At 39.2% G+C, this 27,315-nt stretch overlaps 1 protein-coding gene across 1 annotated transcript in view; it reads left to right on the forward strand.

Annotated features, from left to right (window-relative positions):
• The window catches only part of SLC17A6 (solute carrier family 17 member 6), a 54,559-nt gene extending 28,721 nt beyond the window's left edge, over positions 1 to 25,838 (forward strand). Inside the window, exons 4-12 of the mRNA XM_034769812.1 lie at positions 2,393 to 2,507; positions 4,359 to 4,446; positions 4,561 to 4,647; positions 6,050 to 6,192; positions 10,560 to 10,709; positions 17,200 to 17,332; positions 19,042 to 19,152; positions 22,272 to 22,399; positions 23,680 to 25,838. Coding sequence (XP_034625703.1) covers positions 2,393 to 2,507; positions 4,359 to 4,446; positions 4,561 to 4,647; positions 6,050 to 6,192; positions 10,560 to 10,709; positions 17,200 to 17,332; positions 19,042 to 19,152; positions 22,272 to 22,399; positions 23,680 to 24,015 — 1,291 coding nt within the window. The 3' untranslated portion in view covers positions 24,016 to 25,838. The remainder of the gene's footprint in view (positions 1 to 2,392; positions 2,508 to 4,358; positions 4,447 to 4,560; positions 4,648 to 6,049; positions 6,193 to 10,559; positions 10,710 to 17,199; positions 17,333 to 19,041; positions 19,153 to 22,271; positions 22,400 to 23,679) is intronic.
• Positions 25,839 to 27,315: the final 1,477 nt, after the last annotated feature.

The raw sequence follows: 27,315 nt of genomic DNA on the forward strand, positions 1-27,315 counted from the left end.
TATCTGCAAACCACTTTAAAGATGAGAATATTTATATTGTTTACTTTAAGCACTATTATTAAAGGCCAGATTCTGATACACTTAGTAATATTCAGTGGCACCAATAAAACTATTTGAGGAATAAGATGTAAAATTTGGCCCTAAATTAGCAGGAATATTGTATATTGTTAGACTGCAGAATTAGAGCTTTGAGGCAAACAGATATTGTACTAAATGTTACAGTGGGTCATTTTCTTAAAGTGGAGAAGAGTTTGAATATTATTGTTATATTTCACATCTGTTTGTTTTAAATATTAACAGGCTAAATTGTCAATTATCCACTGTCAATTACATCAGTGGAAGTCCGTTAACATCAATAGTTACTTCTTTACTACTTTATACCAGCATCAGACAAGAGTCAAACACTTGGGACCTGATTTTCAGAGGTGTTAAGCACATATGCAAGTCAAAAGGAGTTATGGGTGCTCTGTAATTTCAAGATGAGGCCACTAGTTTCCAAGTAGACACTGTGTTTAAACAGTGTACCTGAGGAAGAGATTACATTACACTATATTAAAAATAATGACATTTTCCCTAGTTTGGATGTTTTATTATATTTAAATAGATATAATGGAATGAAGAGAATAACAAAACACCTGAAAAATCATGGTATGATATGGTCTAACCAGCAAAGTTTCCGGAAAGAAATATAGTGTGTCACAATTCTCACAATGTCAGCAAAATGTATGCGCGTAGGGGTGTGAAAACATACCCCTCCCCTAGAGTGACATACCTTTTGCTGGCATAAGTGGTAGTGCACAGCGCTATGTCAGTGGGAGAGCTTCTCCCACCAACATAGCTACCACAGCTTGTTGGGGGTGGTTTAATTATGTCAACAGGAGAGCTCTCTCCTGTCAGCATTGAGCGACTACACAAGATCTTACAGCGGCGCAGCTGCATCAGTACAGCTGTGTCTGTGTAAGGTCTCTAGTGTAGACATAGCCTTAGAATTCTTTAAAGGTGTCAGTAAAGTAGTGGGTACAAGGGAACCTTTTAACATCATTAATTAGACTTCCAAAAGGCCTTTGACAATGTCCAGTGCTAGATGCTACTAAAGAAGTTGAATGGACATAGGGTGAGAGGCAAGATATTGTGATGGATGAAAAATGGGCTAGGAGACCAGAAGCAAAGAGTAGGACTGAAAGGTCAATTTTCATTGTGGCCAAAGGTTAACCATGGGCTGCCTCAAGGTTCCATACTAGGTGTCCATGTTGTTTAACATATTTATTAAAAGAAAAGAAGAGAGGGGAATGAGAAGTGAGGTAACAACATTTTCAGATGATACAAAAAGTTATTTATGTTAGTCAAATCCAGTGAAGACTGTGAGGAGCTTCAGAGGGATTTAATCAAGCTAGGTTAATGGACAACATGATGGCAAATGAAATTCAGTGTTGATAAATGCAAAATAATGCACACTGGAGGAAAACAGTGAAACCAACCATATACATTACAGAGTTCCAAATTAATGGTATCAACTCAGGACCTGAGTGTCATTGTAGACAACTCAATGTGCAGCTGTGATCAAAAAAGGAAACAAGACATTAGAATGCATAAAAAATGGGATGATGAAAAATACAAAGAACATTATAATGCATCTATAAAATAAATGGCGTGACCTCTTCTGGAACAGCATGTGCACTACTGGTCATCTGTCTCAAAATGGTATTGATGAATTAGAGGAAATTCGGAGAAAAGCGATGAAAATTATTGCGGCCTGGAAAAATCTTTCATATGTAGAGAGATTGTAAAGACAGGGATTGTTTAAATTAGAAGGGTGATGAATTAGAGAGGCATGATAAAAATATGTAATGGCAGAGAAGGTAGAACAGGAATTTCTGTTCTCCGTGTCTCATAATGCAAAAACAAGGGGACGAACATTCAAAGAAATTAAAAAATAAGAAATTCAAAATTAATAGAGGAGAAATTTTTTTCACACAATGTTTACTTAGACTGTGGAACTCAATGGGAAGATGCTGAAGTCAAAGTCATTGAAGCCAAGAACTTTGGAAGATAAAAAAAAGTGATTGGACACCTATATGGATATCAAGAAGATTCAGAGTCTTCATAATTACTGATACACATTTTGGATGGGATATTAAACCTTATGCTTTAGGGCTTAAACCAATCACAAACTATTACATATCAAGATGAGCCCTATGTGTGGAGGGGGACCGATTATGCTGAAGTATACAGTGCTGGCCACTATCAGGGAATACTGGACTAGATAGACTGTGAGTCTGCTCCAATGTTCCTCTGTAAAGAATGTTCATTTAACACGTGTGTGTGTGTGTGTGTGTGTGTGTGTGTGTCATTTTGACCACTACTGCAACATTTCCCCGGTTTTCTTTTACAGGGTGTTTGGGGCTGCCATATTGCTGACCGCCACTCTTAATATGCTAATACCATCTGCTGCTAAGGTGCATTATGGGTGTGTCATCTTTGTCCGGATCTTGCAGGGCCTTGTAGAGGTATGGAAAAGAAGTTGGAGTAAGAAGAAAATGTGACTGTGGATGTTCATTAGTTGCTAACCAGCAGTCTTTGTTTTAAGTGAAAAAATATGATTCCAGTTAAGAGCTGAATCCTAGTGCAATGAAATGCAGCCATTTGAACTGTTAGGTTTTGTTTTCAATGTATCTTTCTTTCACCTATAAAATTACATGGTAAAATCCCCCCTGTTCAGAGGGACAGCACAAGGCATACACACTATTTAATTCCCACTAAAGCCAACGCTGCATAGACCTTGATCTGGTGGGTCTCCCACACAGGGTAGTTTGTGGACCAGCACCGGAGAATGAGCACTTTCTTTAAAATCAAGTTTGTGTTTCTATAATAGTCACTGACCATGTACCCACTGACATCAGTAGGAGTTTTGCAACTGAGTTCAATGGGAGCAAGGTCAGGCCTGTATTGTAAATTTGATTGTCTCATTAATATTTTTAGACCAGATTTGAATACATGGTCTCCAGATCACCAATGCACCAGTTTTGAACACATCTTATTATATAAAGACCTTAGATTTGGGTGAACAAGCTACGTGCAAGGTGGATACTTTAGAGTACTGCCCATATTTCCATGTGCAAGTTAGGTAGTGAGGCATCCAACTATATAAATTTGCATGCACAAATACAGGCCCAGTCTTGCAAATTAATTGATGTAGGCAGATCTTTATACCTCCTGAGGAAGTGGGAAAGAAAGAAAGAGGACTAGGAGATAAAAAATAAAACAAGATATTTTTAGACTTGTCACATTAAAATATCCCCTTTCCCTCTTTGATGGAATTCTGCATGCAAAACTCGCTTCTGAATAGGATTGTGAAGAACGTTTGCAATGGATTCTGGAAACCTCATAATTGGAGTTTTGCATAACTTGTTGCAAATTCACAAAAAAATGTCCAATTTGTAAAAAAAGAAAAGTTTTGAATTTAAAAATTATGTTCAGTTGAAGATCAAATGTTACATTAAAAGAAGGAAAAATACTACTGTTCTAAAAATGTGCAAAAATCCAAATTTTAATGTGTAATTGGCTATTAAGTGAACATTTTGTAAAAACTTACTGTATATTACAAGGTTGCAAATATGGTCCATAAAAATATTAATAATCGGAGTGAAATTCTACTATTTTATACAATTAAGGCTGAACCTGTGTTGAAGAGAGAGCAGTCATTTAAAAATGAAATCAACTAACATTATTCAGATTTCCTTTTTCATATGTGCTTAAGAATTTATTACACAAAGACATTGAGAAAGATTTCACTTACAATATTTGCTAGTCTCCCAGAATCACACTGCTCTTGTTTTCTAGGGTCAGAGTGAAGGGAAAGTGGCTGATTTTTAGCTTCTATGTCATTGTACTTTTCAATTATATTACTGGTGGCTAGAACTTAGGATAGCTCAAGTATGGTCTGAGGGAAAAAACCTGGGTTTAGGAGAAGTCAGGAGGTCCTGAGTTTGAATGCTGGCTCTGCCATGGATGTGATGGCTGGCCTTAAGCATGTCACTTCACCTCTGTGCCTTACTATCCCCACCTATAATTATTGTAACCACTTATTTCACAGGGGCATTGTGAATATTAACTGGTTATTAAATTACGTATGGTGTAGTAAACATATAAGGCTTGATCTAATTGCCATTCAAATCCCAGGGAGTTTTTCCATTGTAAAATGGGAGTTGGACTGTGTCCATGCAGTGCTATAGAAATGCTAGTATAACTATTAGATCATCATTTTCTTTATATTAGTTTTAAGCAGAAATAAATGCATAAACAATACTAATTGACTAATTGATCAGCACATGTTAACTTATGGAATGCCCACTCCACAGGGTGTCACTTATCCTGCCTGCCATGGGATATGGAGCAAGTGGGCCCCTCCTTTAGAAAGAAGTAGGCTAGTAACCACTTCTTTTTGTGGTAAGAGACCCTTTAATATTGTCCTCTTCTCTTCTCCCCTCCTACCCCAACTGCATTAAATAGTCCAGTAGAGAATGTATGTCCATTTTCAATCATGTCTTTCTTGTTTTATAGGTTCCTATGCAGGAGCCGTTATTGCAATGCCTTTAGCTGGGATTCTAGTGCAATATACTGGATGGTCTTCTGTGTTTTATGTGTATGGTATGGTAGTTTTTGTTTACCTCCCACCATTACTACATGAATCTAGTCTGTACTGTTAACGGCTTCATTATTTTCATCCTATGTTAATAAAGGAAGACTAAAGTTTGAGTCTAAACATACAACCTAGAGAAATAGGTGTTGAAGGAAGGGAAAATGTGAATGAATTGTATAATTAGAATAAGGAGCAATGGGGTCTTAAACAGGAGAAATTTCAGCTGATGAAAGCAAGAATTACTTTTATGATTATGGTACAAACTAAATAGGAAATGTTGTAGAATCACCAATTCACGATGCCTCATTCTCCTCTCATTTACATCCGTGTAAATCAAGAGTAGCTGAACTGAGATTGAGTGGCAGATCCTCGGATGGCATAAATTAATTAAGCTACACTGATTTACACCAGTGGAGTATCTGGCCAATGGAGTTAATTATTCAGTGTAAAACTTGTATGAAGTAGAGAAAGATCCCATAAAGAGTGATAATAGATCTGAACTATTGAGAAAGATTTTGAGGAAGTTTGAAAACTGCCCTGCAGTAGTGCAGAGAACTGGATTAGATGTCTCAAAATGGCTATAATTCTTAGTGCTGTATTAGAAATTTATAAGTCAGAAGAAAGGCCAAAGTATAATGGTAAAATTTTGTATTATATGCATAAACATACACTCTGTGTAACCCCACTGAAAACTTGGGGTGTAAGGTATGGGTTGAATTAAGTCCTAAGGATTTATTTCTTTAATCTAAAATGACTTTTAGCCAGAATGAATACCTCCTTATGGTATAATATAATTAACCAAACTAATCACAGGAAAAAATACAGAATACCCACACTGCTCTAATTAACACCATTTATTTCACATGCCTCCTAGTGTATCACACCAACAGAAACTAGAAAATTTCACATAAGAGCTGTTACTTAGACAAGACATTTTTAAAACCCATTTCAGCGTTGGTATGAACAGAGAATACTCAAAATGACACAGAAATGTGGTGGAAACAGTGCCACAATCTTATATTTTTCAGGTAAAAAATGTTAGTGTAGTGAATTACTAACAGTGACATAGGATAAGTAGAAATGAAATTTCACTCTAGGTAGAATGAAACTCTGAAGCTGTTTCCATGCACTGAAATATACCAGTGGCTATTCAGGATTCAGTGATTCTCCATTTATAGCGAAGTCATTCTGTAAATGAAATGACAGACTCTCTATGGGCCCAACCTGGCAAACAAACACTTCTCACCGATAGTAAGTGTTTGTGGTATCTGGACTTTGTGAGAACGACATTGTAAAGAAGGCAACCCCAAATGCCATTGAAATGAAATATGCCGGTGTTTTTCCTCGTTGGTTCCTTCAGTGCATTTGTATTTCCTTTCAAGGTCCTTCTTCCTTTTACATTTTCAACAGGGAGCTTTGGGATGGTCTGGTATATGTTTTGGCTTTTGGTGTCATATGAGAGTCCTGCAAAGCACCCAACGATCACAGACGAAGAGCGCAGATACATAGAGGAGAGCATTGGAGAGAGTGCCAACCTCCTAGGTGCAATGGAAGTAAGAACTTATATATATTTCAATCCTTACATACAGTTGCATCAGATTATAGCATGGTTTTTGGGTGGAGAGGAAAGGGGTAAAAGAAACTTAATTGAGTTAACTCCATTCAAGATAGACGTACTTATTCTAAACAATTCAACTCTCCAGAAAAACAAATTCCATCAGAAATGTCTGTATGGCTCGTGCTATTACATAAAGCATACAAGGTCTAATTCTTCCCTCCTTTTAATGGGATTACACATGGAATAAAGGACTGCTCTATATAAGGGTGACAGTAGATCAAAGCTCAAAGCTCTTGATCATCAGAAAAGGGGCCTATGCCAAATGAAAAGGGTTTGAGCTAACCTTTTCACATAGTTGGCAAATCTCATGAAGCTTCTATTCCTTTAGCTACCATTCCCCAATTACCCCCCTTTGCAGCTTCCTTCACTTCTTTGCTAGCTTCCCAAAGCATCTTTCTGCATCATCCCCCTCCCTGCCTCAATCCAATCCTTGCTATGTACAGATATCAGGTACATAGCCTAATTTATGTCCGATGGGTTTGTTTTTGCACAATAATACAACAAATACCATGCTATGGAATCACTTATGTTCAGTTAATCTACATCTGTTGCATTTTTCAGTTCATTTTTTTAAAATCAGTGTTTAAAAGTGGCCTATGCTAGGAGTGATTTTGAGGATATTCCTTTAGGATCCATGCTGTCTCCCTCACAGGCGCAGAATAGCTGCCATAGAGGGGACCTTGAAGGTGCTAATCCTCTTTGGAGCAGCATTAACTCCTAATCAGACATGGTCTCTGTGGAGTTTTCCTGATATTTCAGGGAAAGCAGGAGCATGCTGTGGAGTGGATGTTTCTCCTCACACTCCACTCCAGATCTAATGCCTCACCACATGTGGAAACTCTGGGGGGTTGTTGGGCTCTTAATGATGTTTCTAGGTCTAGGGCAGATCACAGTGTTTCTGTTTCCTTCCCATTCTATCCCTTCCCAACCATTTTACTACTAAAATGAGGAACAGCTGAAGTAGAGGCGAAATTAGGATACACAGTGAAATGCTGAGAAGTAGAATCAGATAGGGTTGCATCACCATCTGGTCTGGTCTAAGTTCAATTTGTCTGAAAGCTTATGTATTGAACTGAGAGAAGCTCTCACAATTCTGTGCCTCCAACTATTGTTTTTTAAATCACAGTATATAGCTTAACTGCAGAGATGTAGGGGGATAATAGTTCTCACCTTGCCACAGCTTTGAGAAACAATTGTAACTTCATTACCTAAGGTTGATTTCAAGAAGAAAGACTCTAGTGGAATCACGAGGACCTTTCCAGTTATAATAAACATCCTTTCAATGAACAGCCTTTTGGGCCCTGTGTAATTTGAGATTGTCCTATACAGGTTTACATCTCAGAGAACCCTGTGAAGTCTGGTATGACATGGAGACATTTCTAACAGCCATTAAGTAAACCTGCCATGCAAAATGAGCACTTTCCCATTCCTTTAATTTCTAAAAAAGTTTAAAGAAATAGCTTTACAAATGCTAACTAAGGAAAATCAGACTTTGCTATTTGTTTCTTAGCTTTCTAGCCTCCTCTATTACCCTTCCTACCTTCCTTTATCACTGATTCCCAGAGATCTCTCTTAATAGTGTTTTCTAATTGGATCAGACCATTTGCTGTGATTGAGCACAGGCTTAGGCCACTTTTCCCATGATCAAGACCTTTGAGCTTTGATCCACTGTTGACAGCTGTAGTATCCAGTTGGAAATTCAGTGCTACTTGTGCTTCTCAATGACATAGGTGCTTTTGAAAATCTCATGCTTGACGAGAGAAATTTACACCAGATTGAAATTCTAAACACAATATCTAAGGCTTGGGCAAATATTATTTAAAGAGAAGTCAGTATATTCTGCTCAGGTTTGAGCTGGAGATTTCCTGTTTCATGTATTTGTACTTTCATTATTCAAAACTGGATTCAAAATTATATTTGGAAGTGATTAGTCTGTATTAATGGCTTAATTTCTTTTGATATGTGCAGTATGACATTCTTCCCAGGGCATTCACCAGGTCCTCCTCACAATTAAGGATCGTAAGTGGAATTTAATAGGTGCACAGGTCATTGCACATACTCTGTGTATTAGAGTGAATTTCACCACTTCCCTTTGGAACCATGCCAGTTTTCAAGACATAATAGACCTAATCTTACCCTCAGCTGCACCCAGGAAACCTCTTTGAAGTAATTTCCATATACTGCTATACAGCCAGATTCAGCAGTTGGATCCACACAGACAGGAAGAAACCTGGGCCAATGTGGAGCTCCAGTCAAGTTACTCGGGCCTGGATCAACAAAAGGACTTAAATGTTGTGATAGTGAGCATCACAATGCCTAGAAAAATCACAGGAACAACCGTGTGATCCACAAAGCCTGAGCTGTGTGCCTAGCCTCCTTATACAATGCATGCAGAGAGACAGTCACTTAAGCATATGATCCACAAAAGCCAACATACTAGGTAGGGAGCCACCTAGATTAACCAATGGGAGATGCTGAGGGGAGGGGTGTGTCCTAAACCCTGCCAAGAATTAGATGCCTACTGCATCTGCATACAATACACAATGAGGAGCCCCTCTCCTGGAGTCAGGTGACTTAGGTGCCTAAGTTGTTTCTTGTAAGAATGAGTTAGGTGCCTACTCATTCCACATACTATGGCAGGAGGAGGAGGTTGGTTTGGTGCACTCCCCTGGGACATAGGAAACCAAGGTTCAATTTCCCCCTCTGCCTGAGGGGAGAACCAGGATTTGAACAAGGAGCTCACACACACTCAGAGGCACACATTAATTATAGAGCTATGGGACAGTCTAATGGGGAACCCTCAAACTCTCCTGTTGAAGGTGCTCCACTGAGTTTAACTAATTAAAGAGCCATTGGAGCAGGTGTGTGCCCTAATCATCAGGCTATAGAGTCATTCTGTCGCTCTGGCCCAATGACTATTTAAGTCTTTATCCAATGTGGAATTGCTGTAACAGGCAAAGCTCTGTAGTTCAGAGGGTTAGAGGTGTGGTCTTGAAAGGTAGGAGTGGAAGGTTCAAATCTTGCTGGGGGCCTGGGTAGTAATCTCTGCAGAAATTGAAAGAGCCCTATATCAGAATTCCCCCTAACCTGGTGGTTAGAACACTCTCCGGAGACGTGTGTAGAGATCCCTCTTTAAATTGTTTTCTGTTCCTCAGACAATGGTGGAGGCAGAATAGAATCTAAGTCTCTAACATCCCTAGCTGAGTGCGCTAACCACTGAGCTAAATGTCATAAGGTGGGGACCACCTGCCAGATTTTCAATGGGACCCAGTCTGGTAGGTAGTCACTGAGCATGCCTGCCAGATTGGGCCCTAAGAGTGAGATGGACTCCTCTGCCTATCTTCTCCTCGGTCCTGGATCATTTGGGGACTTAGGTAGGAGATAGGTGTTTGAAAGCCTAGAGTGAGGTGGCAGTGCATATACCCAGAGGCAGAAACTTAGGTGCTGAGGGAACTTTTACCTTGAACACTTAGGTGCTGAGTGAGTTTAGGTACCTACAGAGATTGGTAGCAGTGAAGCAGGAATTTGGTGGATCACAGCGTTGCCTAATATTGGGACTTAGGTGCCTAAGTCTGGAGTTTAGGTGTCTAAATACCTTTGTGGATCTGGGCGTGGGATGCTGTAGGGTTGCAGTGTTGAAATCTGTAAACTTTCAGCAACTCTAAATTCTCTCCCCTCTCCCTCCTCCATCAGCCTATATTGGTCAAAATGTATTATTTTAAAAAACTAGAACAAAGTGGTGCTTCAGCTGTGACGTTGTTTAAAGAAATTTCCAGAATGTCATAATGAAACTATACAGGCAATTTAAATAGGGTTCAAAATACAGAGCTAGATTCTCAGCTGGTGACTTCACTGGAGCTATGCTCATTTACACCAGCTGAGCATATGTCCCAAACTTTACAATGGAAAAGCCAACTGCCCTTAATGATAGCATAACTACCTGACATTGCTATATTACTTATGACTGGTTCTAATCATACTTGCAGAGATTGAATGAGATTTTTGCATAGTATTTGTACAAGAAGAATGGAAATGAATGACAGTATTGAGTAAATTTGAGTTGCTTCACTGAATACTATTGTAGACATCTGTCCATTTGCTCAGGTTTCTATGCTAAGTCTTTGATCCTCCACATACTTATGCATATATTTTACTTTATGAACATTAAAGCCAATGGAACTACTCGTGTAAAGTTAAGCACCTGTTCCCTTGAACAGTGGCTAAAATAGCATGTATGCTAAGGGAAGCTTAATATTTGTTAACCAAGAAAATATTAACTGGGCTTTTCTTTCCACATTTCAGAAATACAAGACTCCATGGAAAAAATTTTTTACTTCTATGCCTGTCTATGCAATAATTGTTGCAAACTTCTGTAGAAGCTGGACTTTTTATTTGCTGCTTATTAGTCAGCCTGCTTACTTTGAAGAGGTGTTTGGGTTTGAAATAAGCAAGGTATTTAATCATAATGTAACAGCATATATTTTAAGTAGCAATAACTGAAGAATCATGTTTGTAGATATTTACTTGGAGAGGGAAAATTGTAATGCACATATTTCCCCGTGTTTTATAATTCTTGATGCTCCTCTCCAGTGCAGAAAGTCACCATTCCTTTTATGTACCAGCATATGTGAGTGAAAGGACAAAACTGAAAAGGGATTGTATCCTTTTGATTAGGCTAAAATTTACACATAGTGCACTCACTAAATTTTTTTAAGAGGAAATAGTTTATAGTGATCTGTCTGGAGCCATCTTGGAACAGGACTTTGCACTGGTGTTTGGGGGTGGAGCATACAAAGTGCCTCTCCCATGTAGACTGCACAAAGGCCCATCACAACTGCAGTCTGTCAGTGCACCCCCCAGAGAGCATGGTGCCCCCAAGACTGTGGGGAAAGTTGGGGGGGAAAGTAGGACCATCCCCTTCCACCTCCCTGCCCTGGTCTGGAGAGTACACTGGTAATAATGGGGACCAAGAATTGCACCTCCCATTCTCCCTGAGGTTGATGGAGTTATGTATCACCCCTTGCATGGATCAGTGGCACAATCTGACCAATAAGGACTGATCCAAAGCAGTCTTTCCATGGAATTCAGTGAGCAGATCAGGCCCTTGATTTGCACATTAGATAGATGGAATAATAATTTATCACCTGTGTGTCTTAGGTCCTATGCTGCAAACAGGGCCGGCTCTGGCTTTTTTGCCGCCCCAGGCAAAAAAGCCTCCTGCTGCCCCCCGGCGGGGATCGCGGCAGGGGAGGGCGCCGAGCGCTGCCGTGGCCCCGCTCTCCCCGACCGGCTGGAGCGCTGGGAGGAGGGCCTCGAAGGCTGGTGCCTGGAGACGGCCCTGGCTGCAAAGAGCGAACAGAAATTTTTCCTAGGTCAAGTGGTAGGGATCTGAGGTTTTGGTGCAGGAAGATCTAAATTCTATCCATGTTGTTACTATGAAGGTCCAACTGTCTATGGTGTGCAGCATATTGACATCCGGAAAACTCTAGGTAGCCACAGAATTGTTAGAGTATTATAGGATACAATCACAATTATGTTATGGCATTCAGAAGTCAGAGATGGGCATGAGCTGCAAAATTAATATCTGGATTCTGCACCACTCACTCTCATAGAATATCAGGAGGTCATCTAGTCCAATCCCCTGCTCAAAGCAGGACCAATCCCCAACTAAATCATCCCAGCCAGGGCTTTGTCAAGCCTGACCTTAAAAACCTCTCTCAAAATTCAGATTCAGTTTTGGGTTTAGCCATCACACAGAGAAAGGGACCAAGGGTGAAATTCAGGTCCAGATCCAAGATTGGATTCTGATCAACTCTCTTCCCACCTCTAAAAACTGGTTTTGATTCCACCCCTTCCTTAATATACATTCTACAATATTGCAGCGTCAAAGAAAAGTGTGAATGGTCTATGGGAATTTAGCACTGCTTCTAACTTTTTCACAGAGGAGGCAATATTAGAAGTTCTAGTTAAAATCCATTGTGCCCTTTCCATTCACTGATGAACAAGCAACATGGCTGCTTATCATGTTTTACTTGTTCTAGTACAGCAGATAAATTAATCTGGAAATTTAAATGTTAGTCTTCATGTGAAGCTATGTACTATTCAATATTCTGGGTTAAGAAAATTAGTCTAGCTGGGGGTATTCTAAGAACTTTTTTTTTAGTTTATGTTTCTAAAGAAACCTCTTCTATTGGGCATATGATTAGAATGGTCATTTCATATAGAGTTAGTCTTAACATTTCATCCCCCAAAATTATTTTAAGAGCTAGATATTCAAACAATGGTCTGCCTATTGTAAACTTAGAAAAATATTTTTGGCATGAGGACCAATATTTTAGCTCCCTCAAATGGAGTTTGTTTACGGACAGTGGTTGCAACCGAAAAGCCAACATTTACCTACAGTATCGTATAGTGGTACCTGAAATACTGCAGCTACTTCCTATTCTAAATATCTGACTAAATTGGAGTAACACCTGCTTTCAGCAGGGCTGAATCTGGCCATCTGATTAGACTTCTATCTTGTAAACTACAGCAAAATACAGAATTTCACACTTAAGATAGAAAAAGGAGATCATTTTCTGCCTTCGATCATAGTGCATTTTGTAAAAGGTACTACAGAAATGCTGTTCCCCAACATAACCTCATTTTGAATATTATCCTTGGCATACATAAAACTGCTCTACAGCCAAAATGCTTCTGAAATAAATGTAGTCAAACTTTACTAATTCTGGGTCACTGAGAACGAAAATGATGCTTAAAATTGTTGATTGGCTCTAGTTTTCAAGATATGCTATTGGGTCAGTATATATGACCCTTGACTTGGGAATGGCGAAGGATAAGTGAGTTATAAAGGGAAGGGATCTCAATTTAAACCAGAAATTACTAATATACATCTTTGACTGGATCTATGAATAAATCTATGACTGGGTTTGGACAGTACTTGCTTTTTAGGCAAAACAATGAATGATGCAATCTGAAGCTGGTATTGCGTCATATATGATATGAATTGCATCATGTTATTCCTAGAAGTCATGGATGATGTAATCATAATGAAGCTTACATCACTCTGCTGAACAAATTGCCCTATATTAGCTCTAGAAATCATACAGTGTCGTGCTCTCTTATTTGTCAGTGTTTGATTTTGCAAAGGGACACATTTCTGTTTAGCCAAAGTGAGCAGAGATGCCTCGTACTTGTGTGAACAGTGCACATAACTTCTGCTATGTTTGTGGTGAAGTGACTTTTGCATCACAAAAGCACAGTATAACTGTGACGGGTTGGATCACAGAAACCCCCTTGGGAGCTGCCACCCGATGTGCAAAGCCTACCCCTGCTTCTGTTTTCCCTGCCAGCTCAGGACTCCAGCACCCTGTCTTGCTGAGCCAGACACTCCCGTCTGGCTCCAACACAGACCCAGGGTGTGAATCACTTGTCCCAAAGCTGCAAGTTTACCTGAAAACAGCTCACAGTAGTGTGCTTGTCTTTAGCACTCAGATGCCCAACTCCCAATGGGGTCTAAACCCAAATAAATCCGTTTTACCCTGCATAAAGCTTATGCAGAGTAAACTCATAAATTGTTCGCCCTCTATAACACTGATAGAGAGATATGCACAGTTGTTTGCTCCCCCAGGTATTAATACATACTCTGAGTGAATTACTAAATAGAAAGTGATTTTATTAAATACAGACAGTAGGATTTAAGTGGTTCAAAGTAGTAACAGACAGAACAAAGTAAGTCACCAAGCAAAATAAAATAAAATGCGCAAATCTATGTCTAATCAAACTAAATACAGATAATCTCACCCTCAGAGATGTTTCAGTAAGTTTTTCTCAGACTGGACACCTTCCAGGCCTGGGCACAATTCTTTCCCCTGGTACAGCTCTTGTTGCAGCTCAGGTGATAGCTAGGGGATTCTTCATGATGGCTCCTCTCTCTCTCTCTGTTCTCTTCCCCCCTTTATATATCTTTTGCATAAGGCGGGAACCCTTTGTCCCTCTGGGTTTCCACCCCCCCTCACTGGAAAAGCACCAGGTTAAAAATGGATTCCAGTTCAGGTGACATGATTACATGTCACTGCAAGACTTCATTACTCACTTGCCAGCACACACATATACAGGAAGACTCACAGGTAAATACAGCCATCTGCAGACAATGGGAGTCATCAAGATTCCAAACCATCATTAATGGTCCACACTTTACACAATTACAATAGGCCCTCAGAATTACATTTTATATTTCTAGTTTTAGATACAAGAGTGGTACATTTATACAAATCAGATGATCATACTCAGTAGATTATAAGCTTTGTAATGATACCTTACAAGAGACCTTTTGCATGAAGCATATCCCAGTTACGTTACATTCACTTATTACCGTATTTTCTCTAAAACTATCCCAGTTACATTATATTGACTTATTATCAAGTTTTTATAAAACCATATAGACTGCACAACGTCACAATAACCGCTATGGTTAAGAAAGCCTCTCACCTTTATTTTGGCTGCAAAATTGGAAATCAGGACAAGAGGTGGGCCCCACACATATGCTGCAACACTTGTGCAACAACTCTTCGCCAGTGGTTGAACAGGAAAAGGAAATCTATGCCTTTTGCAGTGCCAATGATTTGGAGAGAGCCAACAGATCATACCGGCAAACTGCATGGTGCCTCCAGTTGGGAAAGGTGTATCAAAGAAGAAAAAGTGGACTGTGCATTATCCAAACATTCCATCAGCTATACGCCCAGTACCCCACGGAGAAGGACTGCCGGTTCCTGATGCACCAGAATCATTCTCACTTGAGTCAGACGAGGAAGAGGAAGAGGATGAAACTTCTGGTCCTGAACCATCAATGTCACAGGACCCACATTTTCTCCCATCCTCCTCCTCTGAACCACACCTCATAACACAAGGTGAACTGAATGACCTTGTCAGGGATTTGGAACTACCCAAGAGTAAGGCAGAGCTGTTGGGCTCCAGACTACAGCAGTGGAATCTCCTGGCAGGTGATGTTGGGGTTTTCATGTTCCGTGACAAAGGATCTTGTCCCATTCTTCTTCAGGGAAGGTGATCTTGTAGCCTGCAACAATATCGATGGTGTGATGGCAGCCCTCAACATCGTTCACGATCCAGATGGTTCATTGAAGACAAGTCTTAAAGCTGTTTTACTGCATAATGGCAATGTTTTGCCATCAATTCCAGTTGGTCATGCAGTCCATATGAAGGAAACCTATGACAACATGAAACAACTTTTGAGGTGCATAAACTATGACCAACATCAGTGGCAGCTTTGTGGCGATTTGAAGGTTGTTGCTCTCTTGCTTGGTCTGCAGACTGAATACACATAGTATTGCTGTTTTCTCTATGAATGGGATAGTCGTGCAAGAGATTCCCACTACATCAAGAAAGATTGGCCACTCCGACAGTCATTGGAGCCTGGGAGGAAAAGTGTTCAGCATCCACCACTTGTTGAATCAAGGAAGATTTTGTTACCATCCTTACACATCAAGCTGGGTCTGATGAAGAACTTTGTCAAGGCCATTGACAAAACACAAGCAGCTTTCAAGTACCTCCGTGGAAAATTTCCAAGGTTAAGTGAAGCTAAGATAAAGAAAGGTGTCTTTGTTGGTCCTCAGATTCGTGAACTTCTTCGAGATGATGTATTTGACCATGCACTGCGTGGCAAGGAAAAGATGGCATGGAAAGCCTTCCAGTTAGTGGCAATAAATTTTCCCGGAAACAACAAGACAGACAACTACAGGTTGTTGGTGGAAAACCTCCTCAAGGCATACAAAAGCCTGGGTTGCAACATGTCACTAAAGATACATTTTTTGCACTCTCATCTAGATTTTTTTCCACCGAACTGCGGAGCAGTGAGCGACGAGCACGGCGACCGATTTCACCAGGACATTGCAACAATGGAGAAACGCTATCAGGGCAAATGGAGCCCATCAATGCTTGCAGACTATTGCTGGACAGTGACAAGAGATGCTCCATTTAATGAATACAAGAGACAAGCCAAGAAGCGCCGAGTAGACACTGAAGAGGACTAAACTATGTACATAATAGTTTTTTGTCTTTTGTTTCATAATCAATTTTATTTATATAACCCTTTTGCTGATTTTTAAAGTGTTACATAAACAAGACAGGTGAAATATTGTCATGTAAAGCAACCATTAACACACGAAAAGACCTAGGTTTACAATTTATGATTAAAACTCTACTATCTACACAATATATATAGACATAAAATGTAAAAACTTAAATATCTTAGAAACAGTAGCCAATCAGTTGTTTTAATTGTCATATTTGAATTCAGCACATCAAAATACATAATAAATAGCACATTTTATCTCTGAAGCAGACTTCTCAAAAATTGTAGACCAGTGTAATTTATTATGTATTTTCAGTGAAGGATTTTCTGTGAAGGTTAGTGTGTGTATGAGCGAATCGTCAGAAAAATACCACTGATTTACATCTGAGTGTGTTATTAGTGTGTAGCTTACATATGATTTCTAAACATGGAGTATTCTGGGCCTGATCCTCAATTCCTTGTACATTACAAAGTTCCACTGGCCTTAACAGGAGTTTGAAAGTTCAAGGAATGTAGATCCAGGACCTCTGTGCTTCCTGATGTTTTTTAGTTCTGAAAACCCCTGACTTAATTTACCTATTGATCTGTATCCTGTAATGTTTAATACTTAGAGTTCTGTGCATGATTCCCAGTTTGTCTTGGCTATCCTTTAGAAAAGAAAATGGCAAGTTACAATCATGCACATTGTCACATTTCAGTCATTTAATAAAATAAATCAAGATGCCTGCTTTAAACACCTACTCTGAACTTGTAGAGAATCAATTAAGTAGTTGTTGATTGCCTGATGCTTCAGAAAATGATAAATCAATATTTTATTATGGTGCCAACACTTCCCATTTGTCATTATTTTAGGTGGGTATGTTATCTGCTGTGCCGCATTTAGTGATGACCATTATTGTGCCTATCGGGGGACAGATTGCAGATTTCCTAAGAAGCAGGCAAATTCTTTCAACCACTCTGGTGAGAAAGATAATGAATTGTGGAGGTAAGTCACTCTACCTTATTTAGAGGTTTCCCATATACCTTGAATGTGATTTAGAATATAGCCCATAAATAAATCGCATATGTGCATTTAGGAGCCGTGGCTATATTAAGTATTACTTTCACTTGTATGATAAAGATGTGGCTATTAAACAAATGTGGTTACTAACTGAAGGTGACCTCCAAGCAGAGATATAATTCTTATGCCTTCTTATTTCACTCACTGGGGAGATTATTAGGAAGGACAAGGGGACAGTTAGATATTTAAAGGTGCAGATAGTGCCTAGTGAGATTTTCAAAATGTCTGAGGAGGTTAAGTACCCAAGTGTCATTGAAATCAAGGAGGGTTTGGTGACTAATCTGCTAAGGAACTTTTGAAATCCCATCAGGCCTATCCACATCTGTAGGCATCAAATACCTCTGAAAATCTGGCACAAGATGCCCAGTAGAGTTTCTTTCTCAGGTTCCTTTGCCACTCCTTGATCCTCCCTCTTTTTTCTTCATGCCTTCTGGGACACACAGAATTTTACTGAAGGAGTGGTGGTTACCACCCTGGGATGAAGGTTTCATACATGTCTTTCCCCTACAAATGCTTGTTTTATTTCCTCCTGTCTGCCCAGTTTCTCCTCACTGAAATTCAACCCCTTCTGATGTAGACATGTGGTAGCCATTACAAAAAGATTACAAAGCAGAGGCTTTAATAGGGAGACATTAGAAAAATTCACACAATGTATGAAATGGGAAATAGGCAGAATTCTAGTCTAAGACTTCTTACAGCTATTTGACGTTACTCACAGTAGATTAAGGTATAGGGCTTCCCAACAATTCAGTGTGCACCAAACAACATTATTCAAATAGCTGAATACATAAAAATAAATAAACTATCACATTATTGACCTCTACAATTGCAGATAGAGTCTAAGTGAATAATTAAGTAGGGGGGAAAATTCACTCAGTGTGTGTAATTTTTAGCCATCTACTGTATACTTCTGCATTCCCTTGAAAAGTTGTTATATGCTCTTTGCATTACTCATAGGCCTGGTCCACACTAACCCCCCACTTCGAAATAAGATACGCAACTTCAGCTACGTGAATAACATAGCTGAAGTCGAAGTACCTTAGTTTGAACTTACTGCGGGTCCAGATGTGGCAGGCAGGCTCTCCCATCAACTCCGCGTACTCCTCTCGTGGAGCAGGAGTACCGGCGTCGACGGTGAGCACTTCCAGGATCGATCCCAGAAGATCGATTGCTTACCGCCAGACCCGGAGGTAAGTATAGACATACCTATAGTCTCAATTTCTAGTGACTGGACATATGAGAAGAGAACATAACCCTTACAGTGAGGCTCCTTCAGTTCGAGGGTGAAATTCACACTTAGGACCTATGCAGCACGTCAGCCTTTAATACAGATAGCCAAATTTCAGCTGCATAATAGAGGTGCTGCATTTGGATCACTGTGAAGAGAGACATACAAAAGCTTGTATGGAAATACTGAACAAAGAGGTTATTTGACATTGCAAAAGTGTGTGCTTTCTTGGGGGGAAAAAGAAATTTCTAATTCTAATTAAGAGGCATTTCTAAAATAATGAAATTTAAAAAAAAATGTTTTTTCACTCATTATTCTAAATGAGTACCAGGTCTGGTACCTTACTGCTTGCAGTTTTTAATAGGCAGTTAAAGCTGATGTGTATTTCCTTATATTATTTCCCGAGGTTTTGGTATGGAAGCAACTCTTCTTCTGGTGGTGGGGTATTCTCATAGTAAAGGAATGGCTATTTCATTCTTAGTACTCGCTGTGGGCTTCAGTGGATTCGCCATATCCGGTAAGATACCATTTCTGCTAATAGGGGGAAGTTATTTCATCTCAAGAAAAAGATAACGTGAGGTCCTCACTCAGTTTTCACTCAGTGACATTAAAATTGAGTAAGAACCTCAGGATTCAGCCTGGTGTTATTTATTATCATTTTCAGAGAAAAGAATAATGAATACGACATCTTGTATATTTATATTTGCTCAAGTATTTCCATTCTTCACCCCCATATAGCCCGCACGTAGATAAATGCAAATATATTACTGTAAATTCTGCTTTGGAATCTGCCTTCTAACAATCTAGCTTGAGTTTTCATGTTGTTGTTTCTACTGTGTATTACAAAATAATAATTTTGGCTATTGTTTTCTTGATGTAGTACATATTCAGAAGCTGCTTTCTCTGTTTTAAGGTTCTGCACAACTCCATTCCTGCCTGCATCTCAGCACTCATACTTCCCTTCTCGTGCACTTCGCATTACCGGGGTCATCTGCCTTTGCCTCATTTTCCCACTGTCATCTTTGCAACCTCTCCCATGCAGGCACAAATGGAGTGAGGCATCGTGACACTCAGCATTACAATGCGTAACTTTTAGGTGCTTAGAAAATCACCGCAATTCACAAAGCTTGAGTTTGACACCTAAGTTCCTATCCAATGAATGGGGAGAAATAGGCACCTTAGACTGCAATTCACAAAAACCAGCATGCTAGGCAGGCAGTTGCCTAAACTACCCAATGGGAGATGATGATGACAGGGGTGTGCTAAGTCCTGCCCCTGTTTTGGAGATAGGAACCTATCTCTGCTAGCAATTCTCAGCTGTGAACCTTCTCTTGCAGTTAGGCACGTACAGTGTTTTCGTAAGAGGCTGGCGTGGGATGGGGAGAGGAGCAGCAGCTCCCTCATAACTTTTAACCCAATGGCTAAAGTATTCACCTGGAATGGGGGAGACCCCTGGTTTAAGTCTCCCATCCACTTGAGCAGGAAAAGGGATTTAAATGGGGCTCTCTCGTGCGAGTGCTCTAACCATTGGGCTATGGGATATTTTGGTGTGGGGCTCCCTCAGTCTCTGCTGTTGAACCCTCAGTAAGTAATTAAAGAGTCACTGGAGCACAGGAACTGGATCTCTCATCTCCCAGCTGAATGCTCTAACCACCAGGCTATAGAGTCATTTTCACATTTGTGCTCTCGCTCTTTCTGCGCCAAGAGAGAGAGAGAGAGCATTCTGTAGCTTGTTATAGTGGCTAAAGCACTTATGTGGCAGACCCAGGATCCAGTCTCCCTATTCTAATGTCTTTAATTATTTATCCATGGTGGAACAGGTTCAACAGGGGAGACTGAGGAGTTTCCACATCAGACTATCTCATAGCTCAGTGTTTAAAACACTCACTGAAGAGGAAGCAAATCCCTTCTTATCCATTGGAGGGATTTAGAGTGGTGGTCTTCCACCTCCCAGCTGAGTACCTTAGCCACTGGGTTAAAACTTATGAGGGAGTTCCCCTCCCCCGTTGGCTGTTGTGTGTGAGTTTGCTTGAGGCCCAGTTCAGTAGGTATCCTCTGAGCATGCCTATGGGGATTGGGCACCTCATGAGATTTAGGTGACTGAACTCCTATTTTCCCCTTGTTTGTGAATCACTCTAGGGCTTAGGAGAGAGAGAGATGACTGGACACCTAGAGGGAGGCAGCAGTATGCATGCCCTGAAGCAGAAACATAGGGAACTAGGGAACTTTTACTGCAAAAATGTAGGTGCTGATTGAAGTTAGAGGCATAGGGGTTTTAACAAAAGTTTTGTGCATCACAGTAGTCCCAAAACTGGGACTTAGGCACCTAACTCCTTTTTGTGCACACAAGTCCTCATATATGGAACAGCCTCCATGGTCATTTATGTTAAACATTTACTGTCTCCTTATTCAAATCTCTCATTAAAATCCATTAATCCAGCAAGACCTATCAGCTCTAGTTCTTCTACTGAAACATAACTTAATTCCATCATTGTAAAACACCTCTAAACCTAGTAACAAACAAAATACCTAACTAAAAGAACTTTGTGGTGTATCCAGTGTTTACCACAAACTTTCAGTAAGAAATTGTGCCCTGAAAGGATGTATTATACTTTATTTTTTAACAGTTGTCCTCCCCACACCATCTATCTTTCCCCCCGATGCCTAGGGATCCTGGTGTTCAGATTCTGTTTTGATATGTTTTTGGTGTTTATAGACTCATAGACTTTAAGGTCAGAAGGGACCATTATGATCATCTGGTCTGACCCCCTGCATGCTGCAGGCCACAAAACCGTCCCTACCTCTTCCCTTGACTCTGCTGTTGAAGTCCCCAAATCCTGTGTCTTAGTGACTTCAATTGGCAGAGAACCCTCCTGCTAGCGATCCCTGCCCCATGCTGCGGAGGAAGGCGAAAAACCTCCAGGGCCTCAGCCAATCTACCCTGGAGGAAAATTCCTTCCCGACCCCAAATATGGCGATCAGTAAGACCCCGAGGGGGAATATTTGGGGGAATTTTAGTGTCTTGTAACTTCCTAGAAACACTTTTCCCCCCTTAAGATTCCTTGAAGAGTGGCAGCCTACATTTGAAAATAATTTGCTTGTTAGAGCTGCAGGAAATAAACACATTTTTTTAAATCAAACAAATATGAAATCTTTTTAAAATAGTCTTCTTTTATTGATCTTATCTTACCCTCCCACACAAAAACAGACATTACCCTGATGCTTTGTGTGACCAAGAAGAGAAATGTGGAGAAAATGAAGACGAAGTGATACAGGCTGTAACAGGAAGTGACACACAAAATCTGTAATTTACAACATGAAAGGGATGTGAATTACACTGCAAGTCCCTCTCTGAGAACTTCCCCCAAAGCCTAATCATTTTGTGGTTTCCATTTCCCTCTTCAGAGTTTATTTTTTTAAAAACAGATTTTTGGGGGAAAAAATACAGTTATAATTTTATAAGCTGTTTTCAGTTTAAACTTAAAAGACACGAATCTGTCTCATATATTCATGTCTCATATATGTCTCAATATGTCGTACTTCACATTTTCCTGTAAAGCACCCCCAAAATGGCTCTATATAAATAGTCATGGACACATTTTATGGTGGGAATGCCCATTTGTATTTGTATTGCAGGATTCAATGTCAACCATTTGGACATAGCCCCAAGGTATGCCAGCATCTTAATGGGAATTTCTAATGGAGTTGGGACATTGTCTGGAATGGTTTGCCCTATAATTGTTGGAGCAATGACAAAAAACAAGGTAAGCTGTAATGTGGTTTTCAAAATAATTCTCATTAAATTCAAGATGAGCAGTTTAATTCCACTAGTATTAAAGACAAAACCCATTCCTAAACTTACTTTCCATATCCCTTAACTTCTGGCTTTAGCTACTAGCCATCCAGTACTTTGACTTCCTGGAAATCTCTGAGCAACCTTCATCGTATGTCACCTGAGTCAGAAGTCACCTGTACCTTGGCTTCCTCAGCTTTGTTGAATTTCCCAGACTGTTACTGTTTTTATTTGGATATTTATTACCCTCTCTTAAAGTAATCAGTAAGGAAAACATCACCTTCCGGCACACAAACAAGTATTTAAATTGTTTAGATAAAATCAATAGCAAAATTGACCCATATTTCAAGTATGAATTTGTACATTTTTAAAAAACAATATTTAAAAAATATTCCCAGATCAAATAGTCCATGAAACTTTTCATAACTAAAAGTAAAGTACAAAAGGAGAACAAGGTCTAGTGACTGAAAGTACTCATGGAAGAGAGAAGAAGTGTAGTGTTGGGGAAAGCGGTAATAAAGCTGAATGTATTGGAAGCAGTGCCTTTGTTTCATGATACTCTGAAATATAGTGATGTTTTCCTTTATTAACTGGTTAACATTTTTCATAGAGACTCCCTCTTATCCTCTTTGATGTCAATGGGTGTTTGCCCATAGTTTTCAATGGTTCCAGGATTGAGGCCTAGAACTGGAAACAACAGTCCAGATTCTTTGGTCTAGCTGAGCAGTGCTTGACACAGATTTTGCATTTCCCCAATACAGGGGCCAGTCCAGACCATAGTGTACGTTAGGGTAGCTAGTGGCAGGACCTCACCAGCAACACTTTTTTCCCCTCAGATGCCAGCAGGCGGGATTCCTGGGGCAAAGGGATATTTCTCAGGGTACTAAATATGTTGGGTTTCCAGTTGTTTTGCACTGCACACAGCAGTATAAGAGAGTCAAAACAGACCTGAGTATTGGGTCAGATATTTTGGTTAGCTTGTCACGTTAACTTGTGCATATGAATTAATGATGGTGGAGGTGACTTTTCATTGATTTTTATAGAAGTTAGCCAATAAGTAAGAGAAATATATTGCAGTTGTACAAATTGAGCTTTTAGACTAGGATTATCAGAGGAACCTGAGGGAGTTAGATGCCCAGGAGTCGGGCTCTTTTGAAAATTACATCCTCAGTGCCTTAATCAGCCCTTTCAGCTCAGAACAGCTATCAAGTCTGTGCTGCTATTTTGACGTAGCAATACTCTTCTTTACAGACACGTGAAGAGTGGCAGTATGTCTTCCTTATTGCTGCTTTAGTGCATTATGCAGGAGTTATATTCTATGGCATATTTGCTTCGGGAGAGAAACAACCTTGGGCTGACCCTGAACAGACAAGTGAAGAGAAATGTGGTTTCATTCATGAAGATGAACTTGATGAAGAGACAGGGGACATTACTCAGAATTACGTAAATTATGGTACCACTAAGTCTTATGGTGCTACGACCCAGGTCAATGGTGGTTGGCCAAATGGTTGGGAGAAGAAAGAAGAATTTGTACAAGAGGAAGTCCAAGACTCATTCAGCCATAAGGAAAGAGAAGATTATTCATAACAAATCTCAATATTGGATATATTTTGTAGTGTTTGTGATTAAATTCATTGTGATTGTTTGCACACAAAGAATGTGGTATAAACATGTAAACACATATCAAACAAGAAGGTCTAACTATTTTAAAAAAAGGTTACCATTAAAGTGCAATCTGTATGAATTGTGATATGTCATCACCTTCACTCGGGTGTATCCATTCTATAAACATTAGAGTTTTAAGGGTTTACTGGTCAAAACTATAGAGGCAACTAGATACTTTCAGTATACATGAGCTAAAGCTCATCATTAAGGATTAAAGCACAACTAACCAACTAAGTTGGCACATCTAATAGTCTGTTTAGAAAGCCAAAACTACTTGATCTTTAAAAAATGCACTTATATATTTGTTACACCATATTGGAAGAGATCATAAACTGATTGTGTTAAGTATACACGTTTACTCAGTAAAATGTAGAGATTGTGTGTTTGGTCTAAGACAAGGACTTTCTTCAAGAAGAAAGGATTCAGTCCTAGACATCTATAAGGGTTTGATACAGTTCTCTTCAATGGGAATTGGATCATGCTCTACAAGAACTAGATAAGACCTACTGTATGTTTATTGTGATTACATGCTGCAGGCTACTCTGTGATAAATGAAGGAATTTATTTGGGTGTTTTATATCAAATGTTTAGGCACAAATTCTTATTTGTATTCTTTATAGAATATAATGAAATTATAGTATGTGTCATGTTCTTCCTTACATTTACCAACCAGTATAAAAACAACGTATAATGTTCAATCTGAATTTTCATGCAGACTGTAAAACAACTTTTGCAAGAAATACTTCAGTGGATTTTTAGTTATAGTAAATTACTTTGTACTGGTTGCAAATCACTTTAGAAGAAAAAGAGAGAGCCTACAAAAATATATGCCCCCCCCCATATAATCCAAAGTAAAAATTACCATGAGCAAGTAGCCCTACACAAAATGGACGTATTTGTTTTGCAGAATATTTTGAACTAAATGAAAGAAACAGAAAATAATTTAATCAACCTTCTTCTCTTGATAGTTTTCCTATTTTGTCATACTGTGGCACAGTTGTATAAAGAGATAAAAGTTTATTGAAGATACTGTAATTATAGAAAATGTTGTTATTTTACAAATCCCTGAATTCAAAAATGTATTTGTCAAATAGAATTATAATGAATGCTGAATATAAGTAACAATCCTCACAATAAACCAAAGTGGCAAATAACTAGTGATGGATTTAGGAAGAGCATTACTTCTACTTTCATTATGCTTGTCTTCTCTTAGCATAACTCAAGAAGAATTGCAACATTAGTGTACCAAGCAATAAGTGCAATGCATTATAAAGTGCATAATATTTTAGTCTATATAGTACCTTTATATTAAGCTTGTTGTAGACATTTGGGATTGTTGGGATTAAACCAAACCAAATTAAAGTTAGCAACACTTGACCGCTTCTTAATGCTCTAAAAATGACAATGGTGATCCATTTCCCAACTCAGATCAAATGATTATCATTGTATGTAACAATCCATTCTGGATTTTTTATCTGTTAATTGTATTGTGCTAGTGATTGGAGGCCCTGCTATTGCAATATACAACTTGAGGATTGTTTCTTCTTCTTCTTTTTTTAAATGCAAATCATACCTTGACCTTAAGGGAAAAAAATATTTTGCTCTGTGCCTCAAAGTGATGTAAAATGTGACCATAGCTTTTGCTGTGTTTAATGAAAAGATGTGGACTGTGTCACTTTTGTTGCTGCAAAAAGTGTTAATAAAATGCTCTATTTATCCTTTTATATAAAAAAAGGATATTGTAATCTTTTTTGTTTGTTTGGGATGCAGAGAGGTATAAACAACATGAATTACGTTACTACAATTACTTATTCTGGGGTATGTCATGAGCACTGCTGTGCACCTATGCAGGGGAGTAAAAAGATATAAAGAGCCCTGCATGGGTTATTCACATTACCTATCTATACACAGATGTGCAGTAAGAGAAGCAGCCACGACCAGGTTGTTATTCCCCCTTCCTCACTCTGGCAAGTGAGGAGTGTGGGGCAGGGATGGGGAGCAGGTGGAGCAACATGCCAGCCAGGGCTGCAGAGCTGACACACAGAAGGAAGTACTCTGGGTCAGTAAAAAGACTGGTGCACTTTACTACCCCCGTGGAATGAATGAGAAGCGGGGCTCAGATTGTGACTCATGGAGCTGAAACTGTTTCCTGCCCTGTTTCTACTACTCTACCCTTTACTTAGGCTAGTACAGTATGTAGGGTTACAACCCATCCCTCTATAGCAGTGGGTCTCAACCAGGGATACACATACCCGTGGGGGTACACAACTCATCTAGATAGTTGCCTCGTTTTACAGCAGGCTACATAAAAAGCACTAGTGAAATCAGTACAAACTAAAATTTCATATAGACAATGACTTGTTTATACTGATTTATATACTGTACAATGAAATGTAAGTACAATATTTATATTCCAATTGATTTATTTTATAATTATATGTTAAAAAAGAGAAAGGAAGCAATTTTTCAGTAATAGTATGCTGTGACACTTTTGTATTTTATATCTAATTTTGTAAGCAAGTAGTTTTTAAGTGAGGTGAAACTTAAGGGTATGCAGGACAAATCAGACTCCTGAAAGGAGTACAGTAGTCTGGAAAGGTTGAGAGCCACTATTCTATAGACAATCTCAATAGAAATCAGTGAAATTCCACAAGTCCCAGAATGAGGGTGGATATTTTTTAATAGGAGCTTAATGGTGTTCAATTGATTTTACCCTGCAGGACAGAAGGAATTGTAGGGCTCAAAAAGATTAGGCAGAATGATTTTTGTCCCAGATTTTCCCACTCTTAGGCTAGGCTAGTTCTCAGAATACAGAGTCAGGTAACATTTGAAGTTATCTTTAATTGCTTCTGTGGGTCAGGGATGTCATGATGGAAACATGCTGAAAGATACAGAAAGCATAATAAATAGCACCAAGAATACTGTGGTATTATGGTAGAAAGTGGACAACTCTGAAAATGCAACTAATTAACAAAATGAAAATCAACTCGTCTCAGTTTTCAATCTATCTCAAAGCTTCTGTATTTTTAGGAATTATTTCCATCACATACTTTCACTAAGTTCAGGCAATATTTTTTCTTACTAGCTTGACATCTTCTCATCCACGCAGAACTCAGAAACCCAACAATTACCTTATTTTATAGGACTGGGAGAGCTCTGCCATTTTAAAGGAGATTTTTATAGGAATTGGAATATCTTATGGTTTGCAAATTCTTTAGAACT

Source organism: Trachemys scripta, chromosome 4, assembly GCF_013100865.1.
Source record: "Trachemys scripta elegans isolate TJP31775 chromosome 4, CAS_Tse_1.0, whole genome shotgun sequence".
In the NCBI taxonomy this organism is placed as follows: Eukaryota; Metazoa; Chordata; order Testudines; family Emydidae; genus Trachemys; species Trachemys scripta.